We start from the raw sequence: 24,937 nt of genomic DNA on the forward strand, positions 1-24,937 counted from the left end.
TTGGCTGGAGGGAGCCAGCACGTGCGCTGCTGAGGAGAGCCGGCGGATTAGGGTTGGACCGGCAGATGTTCCTCATGAGGCTGTAGAGGCTGAGTACAGCAGGTCTCTCAGATTTTTACTCTGCAATGCTGAGGGCCTGGCAGCTGATAAGGCCCATAGGAGAAGGGGGTGTGGAGCCTGGGATGTGGGTGTGGGAGGAGCCTATCTTCAGCAACCCAGCCATCCCTTTAAGATCGGATCAGTCGGCCACCCTGCAGAGGCGACTGACGGCAGAGGGTTGGTTTACAAAGGCTGGGTGACCTGCGACTGCTGGGAGAGGACGGGTGGAAAACCCCGGAAGTCCTGACACAACAAACAGGAATAAAGTCTCTTCTGCTGGAGAAATTCCTGGAGGAGGTCCAGGAGGCACTGTTTGAGCCAGTAAGGGGGGTGTTTGACCGGCCAAAGGGGGAGGGGCTACCATGTTTCCGCCACTGCAGGTGACGGCAGAGACTGGAGACAGGCAAGGGGGTCTGGAGGACTTGTTAGATTTTAACACGCCGAGCCTGAGGGAGTTTGGAGTGGTGGGAGGTAAAGCCCTCTACAATTTCTGAATTAAGGTACAAAACATTGGGAGCCTAACAGAGTATGGTGGGTTTTAGGTGGAGGGGGCTCTACAAACCCCCAGTACCAAAGAGGTCAGGGAACCTCCAGTGGAGAGTTCTACATGGAGCCCTGGCCACTAACAGCTGGTTGGCACGGGTTGAACTGGGAGTCGGGCAGGGGAGTCATTTCTGTGTTATGAGTGAAACTGTGATTCATGTGTTTTCTGTGTGCGCCAGGTTAATGTCATTAATGTCTCTGTTGGAATGTTTGTGTGAGAGTTTGGGGCTGGGTTTTACTGTCAGGATATTTATAATGGGGTACAAGTATTCAAATAAGGAGAAATGTGTGTTGTTGAATTTTCCGTTTGCTCAGGCAAAGTTGTCTCTTTGGCTAACAAGGAAGAACATGGTCAAAGGTTGGGGGACAACAGACCCTTTACTATTATTTAATGGGATGGTCTCTGCACACCTTTGGGTGGAATTTGAGTTCTATAAAATGATAAAAAGTGTGGAGATGTTTCAGGAGATATGATGTGTCAGGGGGGTTGTCTGTATAACTGGGGAAGATGTTTTGGATACACGGTTGTAGAAGTGATGAGGTTTTGGTTATTGTGATGTGTGGTGTTGTTTTGTATTGTGTGGTAGAGTGCAAGGTGAGTATGGTACATGTATGCAGTACAGGATATATTTAGGTGTTTTATTTTAAGGGGGGTGGAAGTGGGGAGGTTTTAATGAAATGAGAATGTTTAATTAAAGAAATACAAAAAGTCAAAAGTCTCTCTCTCTCTCTCAATTCAATTCAATTAAAGTGCTTTATTGACATGGGAAACATATGTTAACATTGCCAAAGTAAGTGAAGTAAATAATAAACAAAAGTGAAATAAACAATAAACATTAACAGTCACCACTATACTGACAAAAGTTCCAAAATAATAAAGCTGCATAGCCTGTCTTCTCTTGAGAGCCATGTCTGCCTACTGTGGCCTTTCTCAATAGCAAGGCTATGCTCACTGAGTCTGTACATAGTCAACACTTTCCTTAGGTTTGGATCAGTCACAGTGGTCAGGTATTCTGCCACTGTGTACTCTCTGTTTAGGGCCAAATAGCATTCTAGTAAATACGTGGTATGTCATATGGTAATTTGGTAAAAAGCCAATTTAACATTTGCTCACTACAAGTCTGCTGTTAATGACAATGCAGAGGATTTTCCCAAGGTTGCGGTTGACGCATATCCCGCGTTAGTTATTGGGGTCAAATTTGTCTCCACTTTTGTGAATTGGGGTTATCAGTCCTTGGATCCAAATGTTTGGGAAGATGCCAGAGCTGAGGATGATGTCAAAGAGTTTAAGTATAGCCAATTGGAATTTGTGGTCTGTATATTTTATTATTTCATTTAGGATAACATCAACACCACATGTCTTTTTGGGTTGGAGGGTTTTGTCCTGTAGCTCATTCAATGTAATTGCAGAATCCAGTGGGATCTCGTAGTCTTTAATAGTTGATTCTAAGATTTGTATTTGCTGTTTGTTCTTTGTTATAGAGCCAAAAATATTGGAGAAGTGGTTTATCCATACATCTCTATTTTGGATAGATAACATTTCGTGTTGTTGTTTGTTTAGAATTTTCCAATTTTACCAGAAGTGGTTAAAATCTATGGATTCTTCAATTACATAGAGCTGATTTCTGACGCGCTGTTTTTTCTTTTTCCGTAGTGTATTTCTGTATTGTTTTAGTGATTCACCATAGCGATTTTCTGGGTCTCTATGTTTTCGGTTGAATAGGTTTCTCATTTTATTTCTTAGGTTTTTGCATTCTTCATCAAACCATTTGTCATTGTTGTTAATTTTCTTATGTTGTCTGCTTTAAATGTTTAGATTTGATTGGGAAGCTGAGAGGTCAAATATACTGTTTGGGTTTTCTACTGCCAAGTTTACACCTTCACTATGAAACAGTGAAACCTTTTGTCCAGGAAATTGTCGAGAAGGGATTGAATTTGTTGCCGAATAGTTTTTTGGTTGATTTTCACACTACTTCCATCTATATAGTATTTCTTAATATTTCTTAATATTACTCAGTTCCTTTGGCTTTGATGCCTCATGAGTATTGCTCTGTTGAAGTAGTGTGATTTGGCTGTGATCTGATAAGGGTGTCAGTGGGCTGTGAACGCTCTGAGAGACTCTGGGTTGAGGTCAGTGATAAAGTAGTCCACAGTACTACTGCCAAGAGATGAGCTATAGGTGTACCTACCATAGGAGTCCCATCAAAGCCTACCATTGACTATGTACATACCCAGCGTCTGACAGAGCTGCAGGAGTTGTGACCTGTTTTTGTTAGTTATGTTGTCATAGTTGTGCCTAGGGGGGCCTATGGGGGAGGGAATGCTGTCACCTCCAGGCAGGTGTTTGTCCCCCTGTGTGCTGAAGGTGGCAGGTTCTTGTCCAGTTCTGGCATTTAGGTCACCAGAGACTAGTACATGTCCCTGAGCCTGGAAATGGTTGATTTCTCCCTCCAGGATGGAGAAGCTGTCATCGTTAAAGTATGGGGATTATATTGGGGGGATATAGGTAGCACCCATGAGGACATGTTTCTCTGTTGAAATAATTTTCAGATGTAAAATGTTCCTTTTTTGACTAATTTAAAAGAGTGGGTTAGGTTTGCTCTACACAACATTAGCATACCCGTTGAGTCTTTTCCCTGTTTCACACCTGGTAGTTTGGTGGATGGGACTACCAGCTCTCTGTAACCTAGGGGGCAACCAGTGGGTCCGTCTCCTCTATACCATGTTTCTTGTAGGATGGCAATGTCTGTATTTACAATTTCTTTGGTGAAGTCCGGGTTCCTGCTCTTTAGGCCAAAGGCAGATGACCTCAGGCCTGGTATATTCCAGGATGAGATAGTAGAAGCTTTGTGTTCCATAGTGTCTAGTGTTATATTTGTGTGGTTTAGGCCCGGACCATCACAGTAGATGTGAGCAGAGCATGTTGAGCATCTGATACATACCTCTTAGGTCACAGGACAGGGCTTGGGTGGTTGTAATAGTGGGGGTTGTGCCTGTAGCTCTGCTCACGGCCTGGGCATATGTCCTGCTGTCATGTTGAGGTCTTTGCCATAGGGGCTGGGGCATGCGGTGGGCAGAAGAGGCATAGGTCTGATATGGGGGACTATATAGGGTGTGGCCAGGGTTTGCTTGGGGTGGTCTTATCTAGTTGGGGTGATTCTGTGGTCTGCGTGTAGGTCCTCTTGGTGTAGGTTCTCTTGGTGCAGGTAATTCGGGAGGGTGTTTTGCAGGTTTAGGAGGGTGTCTCGCTGGTCTGGGCGGAATCTCAGGAGGCTGAAGAAATTCGGCTTGTCACCAAAAGCACTCACAAACTTCTACAGATGCACAATCGAGAGCATCCTGTCGGGCTGTATCACCGCCTGGTACGGCAACTGCTCCGCCCACAACCGTAAGGCTCTCCAGAGGGTAGTGAGGTCTGCACAACGCATCACCGGGGGCAAACTACCTGCCCTCCAGTACACCTACACCACCCGATGTCACAGGAAGGCCATAAAGATCATCAAGGACAACAACCACCCGAGCCACTGCCTATTCACCCCGCTATCATCCAGAAGGCGAAGTCAGTACAGGTGCATCAAAGCTGGGACCGAGAGACTGAAAAACAGCTTCTATCTCAAGGCCATCAGACAGTGTTTTCTTGATAGTCATTGGTAGAAACAATCTATTCAGGTAATTCTGTCCAAAATCAAGGTTTTAGGAATGGAATTTTGTTTGGATTGAAGGCTTAATGTTGAGGTTAGTAGTTTCTCTATCTATCTCTGTCTCTCTCTCTCTCTCTCTCTCTCTCTCTAATCTGTCTCTCTAGCTCTCTCTTAAACTATGCCCCTCTTGTCTCTCTACTCTCTCTCTCTCTCTCTCTCTCTCTCTCTCTCTCTCTCTGTCTCTCTCTCTGTCTCCCTGCCTCTCTCTCTCTCTCTCTCTCATTCTCTCTCTCTCTCTGTCTCTATTCTGTCTCTCTCTCTCTTCTCTCTCTCTCTCTCTTCTGTAGTAGTTTTGGAATTCTTCTCTAGATTATCTCTCTCTCTCTCTCTCTTCTCTCTCTCTCTGTCCCGCATTTCTCTCTCTCTCTCTCTCTCTCTCTCTGTCTCTCTCTCTCTCTCTCTGTCTCCTCTTGATTCTCTCTCTCTAGTTTTCTCTCTCTCTCTCTCTCTCTCTCTCTCTCTGTCTCTCTCTCTGTTCTCTCTCTTATTTCTATTTCTCTGTCCCTCTGTGTTTTTCTCTCTCTCTCTCTCTCTCTGTTCTCTCTCTCTTCTCTCTCTCTCTCTCTCTCTGTCAATCTATTCAGGTCTCTCTCTCTCTCTCTCTCTCTTCTCTCTCTCTCTGATTCTCTCTCTCCCTCTCTCTGTCTCCTCTTAGTCTCTCTCTCTCTCTCTCTGTCCCTCTCTCTCTCTCTCTCTCTCTCTCTGTCCCTCTCTCTCTCTCTCTCTCTCTCTCTCTCTCTCTCTCTCTCTCTCTCTCTCTCTGTCTCTCTCTCTCTCTCTCTCTCTCTCTCTCTCTCTCTCTCTCTCTCTCTCTCTGTCTCTCTCTGTCTCTCTCTTTCTCTCTCTCTCTCTCTCTCTCTCTCTCTCTCTCTCTCTCTCTCTCTCTCTCTCTCTCTCTCTCTCTCTCTCTCTCTCTCTCTCTCTCTCTCTCTCTCTCTCTCTCTCTCTCTCTCTCTCTCTCTCTCTCTCTCTCTCTCTCTCTCTCTCTCTCTCTCTCTCTCTCTCTCTCTCTCTCTCTCTCTCTCTCTCTCTCTCTCTCTCTCTCCAGCTCTTAGAGAAAGAGTAGTGTCTTAAAGTTTTGTTCCATAACATATTATTCAGGCTCCCTCTCTCTCTATGTATTGTGATGATCAATATAATAAAATGAAGATTCCACTATGTGATTCCACTGTGTGGAGATTCTTTATCACATGAACCTACCAGAGGAGACAGAGGGTGGTAACCTAGTGGAACCAGTGGCTGTGGTGAAGTCATTAATGAAGTTACACAAGTGGTGTTGAGAGTGAGGAAGAAATTCAGCCATCTGCCTCCATCCCTGCTCCCATCTATCTCCCATCTCATAGCAACCTTCCCATCTAACCATCCCACACACACAAACCTGTATGACCCCCCCACACACACGTCTCACACACACACTCTCACACACACACACATCATAGTGTCTGGTCTTACCCTGGTCGATTGGCTTGGCAGGACCCCAGCTTTTGAAGTAGTCATCCTGAGAGAAAAGCACAGGGGACAAAGGATTTACTACACACACACACACACACACATTGACAACTTGACAGAAACAGATAAGAAAACATCTAAGGTCACGCAGTCTGTAACAAATCCATATAAGTATGTTAATCCAGCTTAGGCTACAGATTTTGACATTCCAAACACTGGTCATCCTCAGTGCAGAAACAAACTCTCTGTGGCCTCGACTCCCGACCCATCGTCCCAGACAGACAGTGCATGTGAGTTTAGAGACACAGGCTCAAAGAGCAGGAGATTGATCCGCTCTCATGATTATCTCTCTGTCACAGGCGACAGATCAGTCCGATTGAGATGCAAATATCACGGGGAATTAGTCCCAGATTAAACTCTTTACAACCAGACCTCCCCTTTAAAACCAACAGCCTATTCCCCCCACGTCTTTGCTAATTATATCTGTACAAGCACAAATGTTAGAAGTTTAATACTCATTAGATGAGGGCTTTTTCGCTCGGAGCATGTTTTTTTATTTTTTTCCTCTCTGATTGGTATTTTCTGCTGTTGACAAAGTGATATGTAATTGCTTTAAAATGGCTGCATAATGAACAAACAACATGTTGGTGGTATGAGCTATTGGTCTGAGTTGAATTAGTGCATAAGTGTTTTACATGGTATCATTAGGAGGTAGGTAAACAGATGCGGCATTGAGAGAGAGAGAGAGAGAGAGAGAGAGAGAGAGAGAGAGAGAGAGAGAGAGGGACAGAGAGAGACAGAGAAACCGAGAGAGAGAGAGAGAGAGAGAGAGAGAGAGAGCGAGAGAAAAAAAAGAGAGGGAGAGCGAGAGGAGGATAGAGAGAGAGAGAGAGGAGGGGAGAGAGAGAGAGAGAGAGAGAGGAGGAGGAGAGAGAGAGAGAGAGAGAGAGAGAGAGGGGGGGCAGAGAGAGAGAGAGGGGAGACAGAGAGAGACAGAGAGAGAGAGAGACAGAGAGAGAGAGAGAGACAGAGAGAGACAGAGACAGAGAGACAGAGGGAGAGAGAGACAGAGAGAGAGACAGAGAGACAGAGAGAGAGAGAGAGAGAGAGAGAGAGAGAGAGGGAGAGAGAGACTTTGTTAACAGAGACAGAGAGACAGAGGGAGAGAGACAGAGAGAGAGAGACAGAGAGAGAGAGAGAGAGAGAGAGAGAGAGAGAGAGAGAGAGAGAGAGAGAGAGAGAGAGAGAGAGAGAGCAGAGAGACAGAGGGAGAAGACCCAGAGAGAGAGAATTGAATTGAGAGACAGAGAGAGAGAGAGAGAGAGAGAGAGAGAGGAGGGGGACAGAGAGCTTTGTTAACACATGTTTCCCATGCCAATAAAGCCCTTGAATTGAATTGAGAGACAGAGAGAGACAGAGAGAGACAGAGAGAGAGAGGAGGGGGGACAGAGAGAGAGAGACAGAGAGACAGAGAGGCAAAAATTGTAATGCACCCCCTCTTGACAGCAGAGAGAAGTTTTAAAGCTAATTTCCTGCTATTCTACACATTTTGCCATGAGTTATGCCATGTTAATATGATATCTCAGTGAGAATGGTTAACAAAATCAATGGGGGGCCCCCTGAAGGTTAGGGCCCTGGGCATGTGCCCTATGTGCCCGGTCAGTATTCGTCCATGATTACTGTCGATAGCTGTCTAGATTAACTACCAATCTAAAAATTGTTAGCTGACATGGCTAATTGAGTGACTTTCAGTGACTGACATGACAAGAGAAAAACTGATGAATGATGCACAAATAAATGTCTGAATTGCACCTGATGTATTCTACTATTCACCCTCTCAATAGTAAGTTAAGTCCCTGACTGAGTTCTGAGTTCCCCCACACACATATTTTTTAAAGAAGAGGTTGGGGTTGGGAGGTTGGGGCCCCCCTAGCAGCAGGGTGCCCTAAGCAACTGCTTATGTTGCTTATGCCTAGAGCCAGCTCTGCATACCAGGCTCTGTTGAACTAGATTATGACTGTTCATAAGGACCTGCTCAATCAAGACAATCAGTCAATGCATGTACAGGACTTGCCCTCTACCACTGACCTGCCATATACTCTCTTAAATGACTTACCCTGTTCTACATTGGTTTTGGCACTGGTTTTTGCTTTTCAGTTATCAATCATTCCTCAATGCCATTTGGGTCTACTGTGTATAACGTTCTCTTACAGATGTCGAATTTACAGCCCCCTGGGTGGCTATCTCACCATTTCACACCAGCCCAAAGCTCGCCTGGCATTAGCCGATACAGAAATACAGCCAATGAAAAGGCAGGAGTTCAATCCAATCAACCTCACACCACCTTCACTTCCTGTCAGAACACGGTTGTCCGGGCGATGGGATGATGGATTGACACGTCTTGGAAGGTAGGAGGGGAGCGAGGAGCGAGCTCCAAATCAATCCAAATCAACACACCTGATGTTTCCAAAGAGAGGGAACGAGACCATATCAAGCAGGGAAACAGAGATGTTTTAGAGAAGTTCTGTACAGTAGAGTACATTATTAATCTGTTATAAGTCTAATTTTCCTACTGCTTCTTATGAGATACATTCAGCAACAACAATGTTACTATCAGTAAGTCTTTGAGAGAGTAGTTAGGATGTGTCCTCAGATCTAAGCTCTTGACCAGGGGTCACAAACCGGTTGACCGCGAAGCCTTGCGTTCCTATTTTTTAAATTAATTTTGTGCTTTTGGCAGTAGGTGCACTTGATTCAACAGCCCTAGCGCCGGGATGCAAAGTGTTCCCATTTTGAACTATTTCCAGTGTCTGAAGGTAAAACTCTGCCTACCCAGCAGGCCCAAAGAGCAAATCAAGTGCACCTATTGGTCTGCCCAAAAAAACTCCCTTGCAACTTGAGTTCCACCATCAGCTGGAAGTGTACCCTGGAAGTGTACCCTGGAAGTGTACCCTGGAAGTGTACATCAGTGTACCCCTTTCTCAGCGGAAGGAAGGAGGGCGGCGGGACAATGAGACGGGTGAGAGTCAGCCTAACCGCTGCTCCCTCCCCTCAGACTGAGCAGGTCGTCAGTCCAGTAAAAACAGAAGCACATTATTATGCTCACTTGGCTGTGCCTCACAAGTAATACAACACATTATTATGCTCACTTGGCTGTGCCTCACAAGTAATACAACACATTATTATGCTCACTTGGCTGTGCCTCACAAGTAATACAACACATTATTATGCTCACTTGGCTGTGCCTCACAAGTAATACAACACATTATTATGCCCACTTGGCTGTGCCTCACAAGTAATACAACACATTATTATGCTCACCTCAAGTAATCACTTGGTAGTGTCAAGTAATACAACACATTATTATGCTCACTTGGCTGTGCCTCACAAATAATACAACACATTATTATGCTCACTTGGCTATGCCTCACAAGTAATACAACACATTATTATGCTCACTTGGCTGTGCCTCACAAGTAATACAACACATTATTATGCTCACTTGGCTGTGCCTCACAAGTAATACAACACATTATTATGCTCACTTGGCTGTGCCTCACAAGTAATACAACACATTATTATGCTCACTTGGCTGTGCCTCACAAGTAATACAACACATTATTATGCTCACTTGGCTGTGCCTCACAAGTAATACAACACATTATTATTCCCACTTGGCTGTGCCTCACAAGTAATACAACACATTATTATGCTCACTTGGCTGTGCCTCTCAAGTAATACAACACATTATTATGCCCACTTGGCTGTGCCTCACAAGTAATACAACACATTATTATGCTCACTTGGCTGTGCCTCTCAAGTAATACAACACATTATTATGCCCACTTGGCTGTGCCTCACAAGTAATACAACACATTATTATGCTCACTTGGTAGTGCCCTCAAGTAATACAACACATTATTATGTGGCTGTGCCTCACAAGTAGTACAACACATTATTATGCCCACTTGGCTATGCCTCACAAGTAATACAACACATTATTATTCCCACTTGGCTGTGCCTCACAAGTAATACAACACATTATTATGATCACTTGGCTGTGCCTCACAAGTAATACAACACATTATTATGCCCACTTGGCTATGCCTCACAAGTAATACAACACATTATTATTCCCACTTGGCTGTGCCTCTCAAGTAATACAACACATTATTATGATCACTTGGCTGTGCCTCACAAGTAATACAACACATTATTATGCTCACTTGGTAGTGCCTCTCAAGTAATACAACACATTATTATGCCCACTTGGCTGTGCCTCTCAAGTAATACAACACATTATTATGATCACTTGGCTGTGCCTCACAAGTAATACAACACATTATTATGCTCACTTGGCTGTGCCTCTCAAGTAATACAACACATTATTATGCTCACTTGGCTAGTGCCTCTCAAGTAATACAACACATTATTATGCTCACTTGGTAGTGCCTCTCAAGTAATACAACACATTATTATGATCACTTGGCTGTGCCTCACAAGTAATACAACACATTATTATGCTCACTTGGCTGTGCCTCACAAGTAATACAACACATTATTATGATCACTTGGCTGTGCCTCACAAGTAATACAACACATTATTATGATCACTTGGCTGTGCCTCACAAGTAATACAACACATTATTATGATCACTTGGCTGTGCCTCACAAGTAATACAACACATTATTATGATCACTTGGCTGTGCCTCACAAGTAATACAACACATTATTATGATCACTTGGCTGTGCCTCTCAAGTAATACAACACATTATTATGATCACTTGGCTGTGCCTCACAAGTAATACAACACATTATTATGCTCACTTGGTAGTGCCTCTCAAGTAATACAACACATTATTATGCTCACTTGGTAGTGCCTCTCAAGTAATACAACACATTATTATGCTCACTTGGTAGTGCCTCTCAAGTAATACAACACATTATTATGCTCACTTGGCTGTGCCTCTGAAGTAATACAACACATTATTATGATCACTTGGCTGTGCCTCACAAGTAGTACAACACATTATAATGCTCACTTGGCTGTGCCTCACAAGTAATACAACACATTATTATGATCACTTGGCTGTGCCTCACAAGTAATACAACACATTATTATGCCCACTTGGCTATGCCTCACAAGTAACACAACACATTATTATGCTCACTTGGCTGTGCCTCACAAGTAATACAACACATTATTATGCCCACTTGGCTGTGCCTCACAAGTAATACAACACATTATTATGCCCACTTGGCTATGCCTCACAAGTAACACAACACATTATTATGCCCTTGGCTGTGGTAATACAACACATTATTATGCCCACTTGGCTATGCCTCACAAGTAACACAACACATTATTATGCTCACTTGGCTGTGCCTCACAAGTAATACAACACATTATTATTCCCACTTGGCTGTGCCTCTGAAGTAATACAACACATTATTATGATCACTTGGCTGTGCCTCACAAGTAATACAACACATTATTATGCTCACTTGGTAGTGCCTCTCAAGTAATACAACACATTATTATGCTCACTTGGTAGTGCCTCTCAAGTAATACAACACATTATTATGCTCACTTGGCTGTGCCTCACAAATAATACAACACATTATTATGCTCACTTGGCTATGCCTCACAAGTAATACAACACATTATTATGCTCACTTGGATGTGCCTCACAAGTAATACAACACATTATTATGCTCACTTGGCTGTGCCTCACAAGTAATACAACACATTATCATGCTCACTTGGATGTGCCTCACAAGTAATACAACACATTATTATGCTCACTTGGCTGTGCCTCACAAGTAATACAACACATTATTATGATCACTTGGATGTGCCTCACAAGTAATACAACACATTATCATGCTCACTTGGCTGTGCCTCACAAGTAATACAACACATTATTATTCCCACTTGGCTGTGCCTCACAAGTAATACAACACATTATTATGCTCACTTGGCTGTGCCTCTCAAGTAATACAACACATTATTATGCCCATGGCTGTGCCTCACAAGTAATACAACACATTATTATGCTCACTTGGCTGTGCCTCTCAAGTAATACAACACATTATTATTCCCACTTGGCTGTGCCTCACAAGTAATACAACACATTATTATGCTCACTTGGCTGTGCCTCTCAAGTAATACAACACATTATTATGCCCACTTGGCTGTGCCTCACAAGTAATACAACACATTATTATGCTCACTTGGCTGTGCCTCACAAGTAATACAACACATTATTATGCCCACTTGGCTGTGCCTCACAAGTAATACAACACATTATTATTCCCACTTGGCTGTGCCTCACAAGTAATACAACACATTATTATGCTCACTTGGCTGTGCCTCACAAGTAATACAACACATTATTATGCTCACTTGGCTGTGCCTCTCAAGTAATACAACACATTATTATGCTCACTTGGCTGTGCCTCACAAGTAATACAACACATTATTATGCTCACTTGGCTGTGCCTCACAAGTAATACAACACATTATTATGATCACTTGGCTGTGCCTCTCAAGTAATACAACACATTATTATGCTCACTTGGCTGTGCCTCACAAGTAATACAACACATTATTATGCTCACTTGGCTGTGCCTCACAAGTAATACAACACATTATTATGCTCACTTGGCTGTGCCTCACAAGTAATACAACACATTATTATGCTCACTTGGCTGTGCCTCACAAGTAATACAACACATTATTATGATCACTTGGCTGTGCCTCTCAAGTAATACAACACATTATTATGATCACTTGGCTGTGCCTCTCAAGTAACACAACACATTATTATGATCACTTGGCTGTGCCTCACAAGTAATACAACACATTATTATGCCCACTTGGCTGTGCCTCTCAAGTAATACAACACATTATTATGCCCACTTGGCTGTGCCTCACAAGTAATACAACACATTATTATGCCCACTTGGCTGTGCCTCACAAGTAATACAACACATTATTATGATCACTTGGCTGTGCCTCACAAGTAATACAACACATTATTATTCCCACTTGGCTGTGCCTCTCAAGTAATACAACACATTATTATGATCACTTGGCTGTGCCTCACAAGTAATACAACACATTATTATGCCCACTTGGCTGTGCCTCACAAGTAATACAACACATTATTATGCTCACTTGGCTGTGCCTCTCAAGTAATACAACACATTATTATGCCCACTTGGCTGTGCCTCACAAGTAATACAACACATTATTATGCTCACTTGGCTGTGCCTCTCAAGTAATACAACACATTATTATGCCCACTTGGCTGTGCCTCACAAGTAATACAACACATTATTATGCCCACTTGGCTGTGCCTCACAAGTAATACAACACATTATTATGCTCACTTGGCTGTGCCTCTCAAGTAATACAACACATTATTATGCCCACTTGGCTGTGCCTCTCAAGTAATACAACACATTATTATGCTCACTTGGCTGTGCCTCACAAGTAATACAACACATTATTATGCCCACTTGGCTGTGCCTCACAAGTAATACAACACATTATTATGCTCACTTGGCTGTGCCTCACAAGTAATACAACACATTATTATTCCCACTTGGCTGTGCCTCACAAGTAATACAACACATTATTATTCCCACTTGGCTGTGCCTCACAAGTAATACAACACATTATTATGCTCACTTGGCTGTGCCTCTCAAGTAATACAACACATTATTATGCCCACTTGGCTGTGCCTCACAAGTAATACAACACATTATTATGCTCACTTGGCTGTGCCTCACAAGTAATACAACACATTATTATGCCCACTTGGCTGTGCCTCACAAGTAATACAACACATTATTATGCCCACTTGGCTGTGCCTCACAAGTAATACAACACATTATTATGCCCACTTGGCTGTGCCTCACAAGTAATACAACACATTATTATGCTCACTTGGCTGTGCCTCACAAGTAATACAACACATTATTATGCTCACTTGGCTGTGCCTCTCAAGTAATACAACACATTATTATGCTCACTTGGCTGTGCCTCTCAAGTAATACAACACATTATTATTCCCACTTGGCTGTGCCTCACAAGTAATACAACACATTATTATGCTCACTTGGCTGTGCCTCACAAGTAATACAACACATTATTATGCTCACTTGGCTGTGCCTCTCAAGTAATACAACACATTATTATGCTCACTTGGCTGTGCCTCACAAGTAATACAACACATTATTATGCCCACTTGGCTGTGCCTCACAAGTAATACAACACATTATTATGCTCACTTGGCTGTGCCTCACAAGTAATACAACACATTATTATGCTCACTTGGCTGTGCCTCACAAGTAATACAACACATTATTATGATCACTTGGCTGTGCCTCACAAGTAATACAACACATTATTATGCCCACTTGGCTGTGCCTCTCAAGTAATACAACAAAAATGATTATGCCCACTTGGCTGTGCCTCACAAGTAATACAACAAAAATGATTATGCCCACTTGGCTGTGCCTCTCAAGTAATACAACACATTATTATGCCCACTTGGCTGTGCCTCACAAGTAATACAACAAATGATTATGCTCACTTGGCTGTGCCTCACAAGTAATACAACAAATGATCTATTACCAGTGTGATCATATACCCACATTGGCCAATAGCAAGCATAGCAAATATGCAGTGATGATGTATTGGGCCAATGGCCTAATGCACAAACCTCATTGCTACAGAACTGTTTTTAATTGGTTAATGTTGCATAGGCTTAAGCAGTTTTTTTTCATCTTCTCAGTTTTGTCTCAGCGCTGCAACTCCCCAACGGGATCGGGAGGCAAATGTCGAGTCACGCGTCCTCCGAAACATGACCCGCGCTTCTTAACACCTTCCAAACCGCGCTTCTTAACACCTTCCAAACCGCGCATCTTAACACCTTCCAAACCGCGCATCTTAACACCCGCCCGCTTAACTAGCCGCACCAATGTGTCGGAGGAAACACCGTTCAACTGATGACTGAGGTCAGCCTGCAGGCGCCCGGCCTGCCACAAGGAGTCACTAGAGCGGGATGAGCCAAGTAAAGCCCCCCCAGCCAGACCGTCTCCAAACCCAAACCCGGACCATGCTGGGCCAGTTGTGAGCTGCCCTATGTGACTCCCAATCACGGCCGGTTGTGATACAGCCCGGGATCGAACCCGGGTCTGTAGTGATGCCTGTAGCTCTGCGATGCCGTGCCTTTAGACCACTGCACCACTCTGGAGGCCCTAGGCTTACGTTTTTTAAGTCATGCTTATAAAAAAACCTGAGCAGTAGATCTCGGCTTGCATTTCGATCCAGAAAGTGATCTTGACTAAGAAAAGGTTGGTGACCACTGGTCTAGACAAACACTGTACATATACGCTGAGGGTACAAAACATTAGGAACACCTTCCCAATGCTGAGCTGCACCCCCTTTTGCCCTCAGAACAGCCTCAATTAGTCAAGCATGGTGTCAAAAGCGTTCCACGGGGATGCTGGCCCATGTTGACTCCAATGCTTCCCACAGTTGTATCAAGTTGGTTGGATGTCCTTTGGGTGGTGGACCAGGACCATTCTTGATACACACGGGAAACTATTGAGCGTGAAAAACCCAGCAATACTGCAGTTCTTGACACAAACCGGTGCACCGACTACCATACTCCGTTCAATGGCACTTAAATATTTTGTCTTTCCCATTCACCTTCTAAATGGCACACATACACAATCCCATGTCTCAATTGTCTCAAGGCTTACAAAATCCTTACTTAACCTGTCTCCTCCCCTTCATCTACACTGATTCAAGTGGATTTAACAGGGGACATCAATAAAAGATCATATCTTTCACCTGGGTTCACCTGGTCAGTCTGTGTCATGGAAAGAGCCGATGCTCTTAATGTTTTGTATACTCAATGTAGTATATAGTCTGTAGCAGAGCTGAGTGGGGTTGTGAAAAAAAGAAGGAATCAAACCCTGTCAGAGCTCAAATAACAAACAGCTCCATATCCCACTGGGAAAGCAAAAACATTTCTCTCAGCTCTTAACTATCAAATTCTCCTATTTTGCTCTCTCTCTCTCTCTCTCTCTCTCTCTCTCTCTCTCTCTCTCTCTCTCTCTCTCTCTCTCTCTTTCTCTCTCTGTCTCTCGCTCTCTCTCTCCCATCTTTTATTCTCTCTCTCTCTCTCTCTCTCTCTCTCTCTCTCTCTCTCTCTCTCTCTCTCTCTCTCTCTCTCTCTCTCTCTCTCTCTCTCTCTCCCTCTCTCTCTCTCTCTTTCTCTCTCAACAGTGTTTGTCTCAACATGACGTTTAGAAATAAAGCACTCAGCATGGTCCCAGCAGCAGATCACTCTAAAGACCAAACAAAGGCAGAAGATGATATAAACCACTGAGAAGCCAGAATTTTCACTCACAAAAACTCTCTTTCCTACTGCCTGTGTGGGCGAGAGAGGCAGAGCGCGGGAAATGAGTAGAACAGAAGGAGAGATAAACCCATGAGGAGAACACCAGAGGAAGAGAAGTAGACCTACAAGTTGAAGGTGGGGAGGACGAGACAGGAAATGACCAAATAAAAGAGGGATGAGACTGAAGGATGGAGAAAGGGAGAGAGGGAATGTAATTGAGAGAGTATGGACAGGAAAAAGAAAGAGCATAGACCGAGAGAGCGCGAGATAGAGATAGTAATAGTGAAGGTGTAAACTTGGCAGTAGAAAACCTAAACAGCATATTTGACCTCTCAGCTTCCCAATCAAATCTTAACATTTAAAGCAGACAACATAAGAAAATGAACAACAATGACAAGTGGTTTGATGAAGAATGCAACAACCTAAGAAAGATATTGAGAAACCTATCCAACTGAAAACATAGAGACCCGGAAAACCTGAGTCTAAGCCTTCGCTATGGTGAATTACTAAAACAATACAGAAAAACACTATGGAAAAAGAAGGAACAGCACGTCAGAAATCAGCTCACATAATTGAAGAATCAATAGAATCTAACCACTTCTGGTAAAATTGGAAAACACTAAACAAACAACAACACAAAGAGTTATCTATCCAAAAGGGAATAAACCACTTCTCCAATCTTTTTGGACCTATAACAAAGAACAAGCAGCAAAAGCAAATACAGTAACACTCAAAAGTTTGGACACACCTACTCATTCAAGGGTTTTTCTTTATTTTTACTATTTTCTACATTGTAGAATAATCGTGAGAACATCAAACTATGAAATAACATATATGGAATCATGTAGTAACCAAAAGTGTTTAACAAATCTAAATATATTTGAGATGATTTAAAGTGGCCACACTTTGCCTTGATAACAGCTTTGCACACTCTTGGCATTTTCTCAACCAGCTTCATGAGGTAGTCACCTGGAATGCATTTCAATGAACAGGTGTTCCTTGTTCATGTGTGGAATGTCTTTCCTTAATGCATTTGAGCCAAGCAGTTGTGTTGTGACAAGGTAGGGGTGGGAAACAGAAGATAGTACTATTTGGTAAAAGACCACGTCTATATTATGGAAAGAACAGTTCAAATAAGCAAAGAGAAACGACAGTCCATCATTACTTTAAGACATGAAGGAAAATTCAAGTGCAAGTGCATACACAAAAACCATCAAGCGCTATGATGAAACTGGCTCTCATGTTCTGGTGCTTCTGACCCCAACCAAGGAGGGCCTACAGCATCATCTGCACAGATCTTCTACACAGATTATGTCAGACCTGGGCCTTGACAGGAAAACCAAGTAAGACTAAATAAAAGGGTGTTCCAAAAAAGGTTGAGTAGCCAGGACCACGAATACAAATTCCATCGAGACACCGTCGCCCTAGAGCACACAAAAAACTATACAAACCTTGGCCTAAACATCAGAGCCACAGGTAACTCCCACAAAGCTGTGAATGAGCTGAGAGACAAGGCAAGAAGGGCCTTCTATGCCATCCAAAGGAACATAAAATTCCACATACCAATTAGGAACTCGCTAAAAATACTTGAATCAGTTATAGAACCAATTGCCCTTTATGTTTCCGGAGTCCGCTCACCAACCAAGAATTCACAAAATGGGACAAACAACAAATTAAGAAATATACTCTGTGTACAACACCACATAAATCATGCAAAGCAAAATTAGGCCGATAAACGCTAACTATCAAAATCCAGAAAAGAGACGTTAAATTCTCACTGTGATTGACCCTAAATTAAGGAAAGCTTTGACTATGTACAGACTCAGTGAGCATAGCCTTGCTATTGAGAAAGGTCGCCGTAGGCAGACCTGGCTCTCAAGAGAAGACAGGCTATGTGCACACTGCCCACAAAATGAGGTGGAAACTGAGCTGCACTTCCTAACCTCCTGCCAAATGTATGACCATATTAGAGATACATATTTCCCGCAGATTACACAGACCCACAAGGAATTTGAAAACAAATCCAATTTTGATAAACTCCCATATCTACTGGGTGAAATGACAGTGTGCCATCACAGCAGCAATATTTGTGACCTGTTGCCACAACAAAAGGGCAACCAGTTAATAACAAAGACAAGTGTAAATTCAACCTATATTAATGTTTATTTATTTTCTCCTTGTACTTTAACTATTTGCACATTGTTACAACACTGTATATGACACTGTATATGACTTTTGAAATGCCATTATTATTTTGGAAATTTTGTAAGTGTAATGTTTACTGTTCATTTTTTATTGTTTATTTCACTTTTGTTTATTATCTATTTTACTTGCTTTGGCAATGTAAACATTTGTTTTCCATGCCAATAAAGCCCTTAACCTCTCTGAACCACCCATACCGGATCCGGGATAATTGTCATCAGCAACGCTGAATAGCATAGCGCCACAGTCAAATAATATTACTAGAAAATATTCATATTCGTGAAATCACAAGTGCAATATTGCGAAACACAGCTTATCCTTTTGTTAATCCACCTGTCGCCTCAGATTTTGAAATGATGCTTTACTGCGAAAGCAATACAAGCGTTTGTGTAAGTTTATCGATCGCTCGACAAAACAATAAGTACACTTAGCATCAGGTAACTTGGTCACGAAAATCAGAAAAGCAATCAAATTGATCGTTTTCCTTTGATGATCTTTGGATGTTTTCACTCACGAGACTCCCAGTTAGACAATAAATGTTCCTTTTGTTCCATAAAGATATTTTTTATATCCAAATACCTCTGTTAGTTTGGTGTGTTATGCCCAGGAATCCACCGGAAAGAGCGGTCACGACAACGCAGAAAAAAAATCCAAATTATATCCATAATGTCCACAGAAACATGTCAGACGTTTTTTATAATCAATCCTCAGGATGTTTTTCAAATATCTATTCGATAATATGTCAACCGGGACAGTTCGCTTTTCACTAGGACCGGGAGTAACAATGGCCACCTTTCTCTTTTGCGCACAATTCACTCTGAGAGCCCCCACCTATCCACTTACGCAATGTGGTCGTTCACGCTCATTCTTCAAAAGAAAAGCCTGTACTATATCTGAAGACTGTTGACACCTTGAGGAAGCGATAGGAAGAGGAATCTGGTTGATATCCCTTTAAATGGAGCAATGGGAGGCTATGGAACATGGAGTTTTCAAAATAGAAGCCACTTCCTGGTTTGATTTTTCTCAGGTTTTCGCCTGCAATATCAGTTCTGTTATACTCACAGACAATATTTTGACCGTTTTGGAAACTTTAGAGTGTTTTCTATCCTAATCTGTCAATAATATGCATATTCTAGCATCTGGTCCTGAGAGGGGTTAAGAGGTTAAATTAAAATTGGAAATTATATTGAAATTGAACATTTGAGAGACAGAGAGTTGGGACAGTTAGAGAGAGTTTGGGACAGTTAGAGAGAGTCGGGACAGTTAGAGAGAGTTGGGACAGTTAGAGAGAGTTGGGATAGTTGGAGAGAGTTGGGATAGTTAGAGAGAGTTGGGACAGTTAGAGAGAGCTGGGACAGTTAGAGAGAGTTGGAACAGTTAGAGAGAGTTGGGACAGTTAGAGAGAGTTTGGGACAGTTAGAGAGAGTTTGGGACAGTTGGGACAGTTAGAGAGAGTTTGGGACAGTTAGAGAAAGTTGGGACAGTTAGAGAGAGTTGGAACAGTTAGAGAGAGTTTGGGACAGTTAAAGAGAGAGTTTGGGACAGTTAGAGAGAGTTTGGGACAGTTGGGACAGTTAGAGAGAGTTTGGGACAGTTAGAGAAAGTTGGGACAGTTAGAGAGAGTTGGGACAGTGGGGCCAGGGATAATGTAGTGAGTTGGGGGACAGTGGGGCCAGGGATAATGTAGTGAGTTGGGGGACAGTGGGGCCAGGGATAATGTAGTGAGTTGGGGGACAGTGGGGCCAGAGATAATGTAGTGAGTTGGGACAGTTAGAGAGAGTTTGGGACAGTTAGAGAGAGTTGGGACAGTTAGAGAGAGTTGGGACAGTTAGAGAGTTGGGACAGTTAGAGAGAGTTGGGACAGTTAGAGAGAGTTGGGACAGTTAGAGAGTTGGGACAGTTAGAGAGAGTTGGGACAGTGGGGCCAGGGATAATGTAGTGAGTTGGGGGACAGTGGGGCCAGGGATAATGTAGAGAGTTGGGACAGTTAGAGAGAGTTTGGGACAGTTAGAGAGAGTTGGGACAGTTAGAGAGAGTTGGGACAGTTAGAGAGTTGGGACAGTTAGAGAGAGTTGGGACAGTGGGGCCAGGGATAATGTAGTGAGTTGGGGGACAGTGGGGCCAGGGATAATGTAGAGAGTTGGGACAGTTAGAGAGAGTTGGGACAGTTAGAGAGTTGGGACAGTTAGAGAGAGTTGGGACAGTGGGGCCAGGGATAATGTAGTGAGTTGGGGGACAGTGGGGCCAGGGATAATGTAGTGAGTTGGAGGACAGTGGGGCCAGGGATAATGTAGTGAGTTGGGGGACAGTGGGGCCAGGGATAATGTAGTGAGTTGGCCAGCTCTGTAATGCCAGTCTGTTGAGCTGATCTCAGTGGGAACAGCATTTGGGTTTGGCTCAGAGAGACAAGGCTGGAACAACTGATAGACACTAACTCACCCCTGCTACTGGACCTGACCCAAACACACACACACACACACACACACACACACACACACACACACACACACACACACACACACACACACACACACACACACACACACACACACACACACACACACGCACAATCCGCTAGCCCAAAACCCAAACAGGGAGGAACAGTGGGAGGTGTGCAGAGATTCAAACAGACACACAGACACACATACTGACGATGTTAACAGCATCACCAGGGAGGGAGAGTGGTTGAGTGATTGTGGCAGACCCACTGTGAGACCCCCTATTGTGGCTATGAGCAGGGTCTGTCTCCCCCTCAATACAGTATATAATGCTTTATTAGAGTAGAGGAGAGATGGAGGAGAGGGAGGAGAGGAGGGATGGAGGATAACAGTGTACAGAGAGGATTGGAGCAAGAGAGAGTTGGAGAGAGAAGAGAGGGAGGGATCGATCTGAGAATTTCCTAGGAAAAGCAATAAGCACGACTCTCCCTCCACAACTTCCTGTTTTACAAATGACTGGAGTTAAGGTTTGAGCTAATAAGTCCATTAGTTTGATATGAGGTCGCGATGCCCAATTAAATGGTCCCGCTGGTCTCTCTCTCCATTCCTCTCATTTCCACGTCTCTCCCTCTTTCTTTTCTTCTCTGTCCTCATTTTCTCTCCCAGACGCAATTATCCTTTATCGGCTTCAACGTGTGAAGTCTAATGTTACAGAAAGCAATAACTGTGACAAAGACATGATTTAACCAAACACCATTTATGTGGGAGCCCATCATCTCCATCACTACTGCTCTCGTCTCATCCTCTCCACCCCTCCCTCTGCACCAAGCTGCTATCCAGCCAAGATAATAGCACAGACAGACACAGTGGTAAATGGCTCCAGGGTACGATACCACGCGATACGACTGGACTCAGCTCAGGAAGGGATCTTACTGCGGTTGGATACAATCAACCTTGGACTGCAGGGTACGATACCACGGTATACGACTGGACTCAGCTCAGGAAGGGATCTTACTGCGGTTGGATACAATCAACCTTGGACTGCAGGGTACGATACCATGGTATACGACTGGACTCTGCTCAGGAAGGGATCTTACTGCGGTTGGATACAATCAACCTTGGACTGCAGGGTACGATACCACGGTATACGACTGGACTCAGCTCCCGAAGGGATCTTACTGCGGTTGGATACAATCAACCTTGGACTGCAGGGTACAATACCACAGTATACGACTGGACTCAGCACAGGAAGGGATCTTACTGCGGTTGGATACAATCAACCTTGGACTGCAGGGTACAATACCACGGTATACGACTGGACTCTGCTCAGGAAGGGATCTTACTGCGGTTGGATACAATCAACCTTGGACTGCAGGGTACGATACCACGGTATACGACTGGACTCAGCTCAGGAAGGGATCTTACTGCGGTTCGATACAATCAACCTTGGACTGCAGGGTACAATACCACAGTATACGACTGGACTCAGCACAGGAAGGGATCTTACTGCGGTTGGATACAATCAACCTTGGACTGCAGGGTACGATACCACGGTATACGACTGGACTCTGCTCAGGAAGGGATCTTACTGCGGTTGGATACAATCAACCTTGGAATGCATCCCAAATGGCATCTGGTCAAAAGTAGTGCACTACAGTTGAAGTCGGAAGTTGACATACACAGGTTGTAGTCATTAAAACTCATTTTTCAACCACTCCACACATTTCCTGTTAACAAACTATAGTTTTGGCAAGTAAGTTAGGACATCTACTGTGTGCATGGCACAAGTAATTTTTCCAACAATTGTTTACAGACAGATTATTTCACTTAAAATTCACTGTATCACAATTCCAGTGGGTCAGAAGTTTATAAACACTAAGTTGACTGTGCAGTCAAACAGCTTGGAAAATTCCAGAAAATTATGTCATGGCTTCTGATAGGCTAATTGACCTAATTTGAGTCAATTGGAGGTGTACCTGTGGATGTACAATGTTCAAAAAAATAAAGGGAACACTAAAATAACACATCCTAGATCTGAATGAATGAAATATTCTTATTAAAAACTTTTTTCTTTACATGTTGAATGTGCTGACAACAAAATCACATAAAAAATGATCAATGGGAATCAAATGATTCGACCCATGGAGGTCTGGATTTGGAGTCACACTAAAATTTAACCTCTTGCTCCTACCTGACACGCAGGCGTCCCATCTAGACATCTGGAAATGCAAATGCGCTACCCTAAATGCTAATAGTACTAGTTAAAACTCAAACGTTCATTAAAATACACATGCAGGGTATTGAATTAAAGCTACACTCGTTGTGAATCCAGGCAACAAGTCAGATTTTTAAAATGCTTTTCGACGAAAGCATGAGAAGCTATTATCTGATAGCATGTAACACCCCAAAAGACCCGCAGGGGACGTAAACAAAATAATTAGCATAGTCGGCACTACACAAACCGCACAAATAAAATATAAAACATTCATTACCTTTGACCATCTTCTTTGTTGGCACTCCTAGATGTCCCATAATCACTATTGGGTCTTTTTGTCGATTCAATCGGTCCATATATAGCCTATTAGATATCGATCTATGAAGACTGTGTGATAAACGGAAAAAAATAGCGTCTTATAACGTAACGTCATTTTTTAAAATTAAAGAAGTCCACGATAAACTTTCACAAAACACTTCGAAATACTTTTTAATGTAACTTTAGGTATTAGTAAACGTTAATAAGCGATCAAATTGATCACGAGGCGATGTATATTCTATAGGGGTACGTCTGGAAATAATGTCCGGGTAAATCTCAACCAAAATATCCGGTCCGAGACCTGAAGAAATGGGCTGTCTCTTCTTCGTTTGACCAAGAAACAAAGCCTAGGCAAATGACAAGACTGTTGACATCGTGTGGAAGCTGTAGGAATTGCAATCTCGGCTCCAGGTAATTTGCTTTCCCATAGACAATACATGCAAGTGGCGCATTGATATATTTTCCAATTTTCAGTGATCAGATTTTCCTGCGCTTTTCGATGAAACGCACGTTCTGTTATAGTCACAGCCGTGATTTAACCAGTTTTATAAACGTCTGAGTGTTTTCTATCCACACATACTAATCATATGCATATACTATATTCCAAGCATGAGCAGTAGGGCGCTGAAATGTTGCGCGATTTTTAACTGAATGTTCGAAAAAGTATCGGGTGGGAGTAACAGATTAAAGTGGAAAACCACACTACAGATCCAACTTTGATGTAATGTCCTTAAAACAAGTCAAAATGAGTCTCAGTAGTGTGTGTGGCCTCCACGTGCCTGCATTACCTCCCTATAACGCCTGGGCATGCTCCTGATGAGGCGGCGGATGGTCTCCTGAGGGATCTCCTCCCAGACCTGGACTAAAGCATCCGCCAACTCCTGGACAGTCTGTGATGCAACATGGCGTTGTTGGATGGAGCGAGACATGATGTCCCAGATGTGCTCAATTGGATTCAGGTCTGGGGAATGGGCGGGTCAGTCCATAGCATCAATGCCTTCCTCTTGCAGGAACTGCTGACACACTCCAGCCACATGAGGTCTAGCATTGTCTTGCATTAGGAGGAACCCAGGGCCAACCGCACCAGCATATGGTCTCACAAGGGGTCTGAGGATCTCCTCTCGGTACCTAATGGCAGTCAGGCTACCTCTGGCGAGCACATGGAGGGCTGTGCGGCCCCCCAAAGAAATGCAACGCCACACCATGACTGACCCATCGCCAAACATGCTGGAGGATGTTGCAGGCAGCAGAATGTTCTCCACGGCGTCTCCAGACTGTCACGTCTGTCACATGTGCTCAGTGTGAACCTGCTTTCATCTGTGAAGAGCACAGGGCACCAGTGGCGAATTTGCCAATCTTGCTGTTCTCTGGCAAATGCCAAACGTCCTGTATGGTGTTGGGCTGTAAGCATAACCCCCACCTGTGGACGTCGGGCCCTCATGCCACCCTCATGGAGTCTGTTTCTGACCGTTTGAGCAGACACTTGCACATTTGTGGCCTGCTGGAGGTCATTTTGTAGGGCTCTGGCAGTGCTCCTCCTGCTCCTCCT

The 24,937-nt window shown here is 43.5% G+C and overlaps 1 protein-coding gene across 1 annotated transcript in view; it reads right to left on the reverse strand.

Moving 5' to 3' along the window:
• Positions 1-24,937, reverse strand: part of LOC118372759 (testican-1-like) — a 473,522-nt gene that overhangs the window by 196,076 nt on the left and 252,509 nt on the right. Inside the window, exon 3 of the mRNA XM_052488275.1 lies at positions 5,796-5,841. Within this exon, the coding sequence (XP_052344235.1) occupies positions 5,796-5,841 (46 nt within the window). The remainder of the gene's footprint in view (positions 1-5,795; positions 5,842-24,937) is intronic.

The sequence above is a fragment of the Oncorhynchus keta genome, chromosome 30 (genome assembly GCF_023373465.1).
Source record: "Oncorhynchus keta strain PuntledgeMale-10-30-2019 chromosome 30, Oket_V2, whole genome shotgun sequence".
Classification (NCBI taxonomy): domain Eukaryota; kingdom Metazoa; phylum Chordata; class Actinopteri; order Salmoniformes; family Salmonidae; genus Oncorhynchus; species Oncorhynchus keta.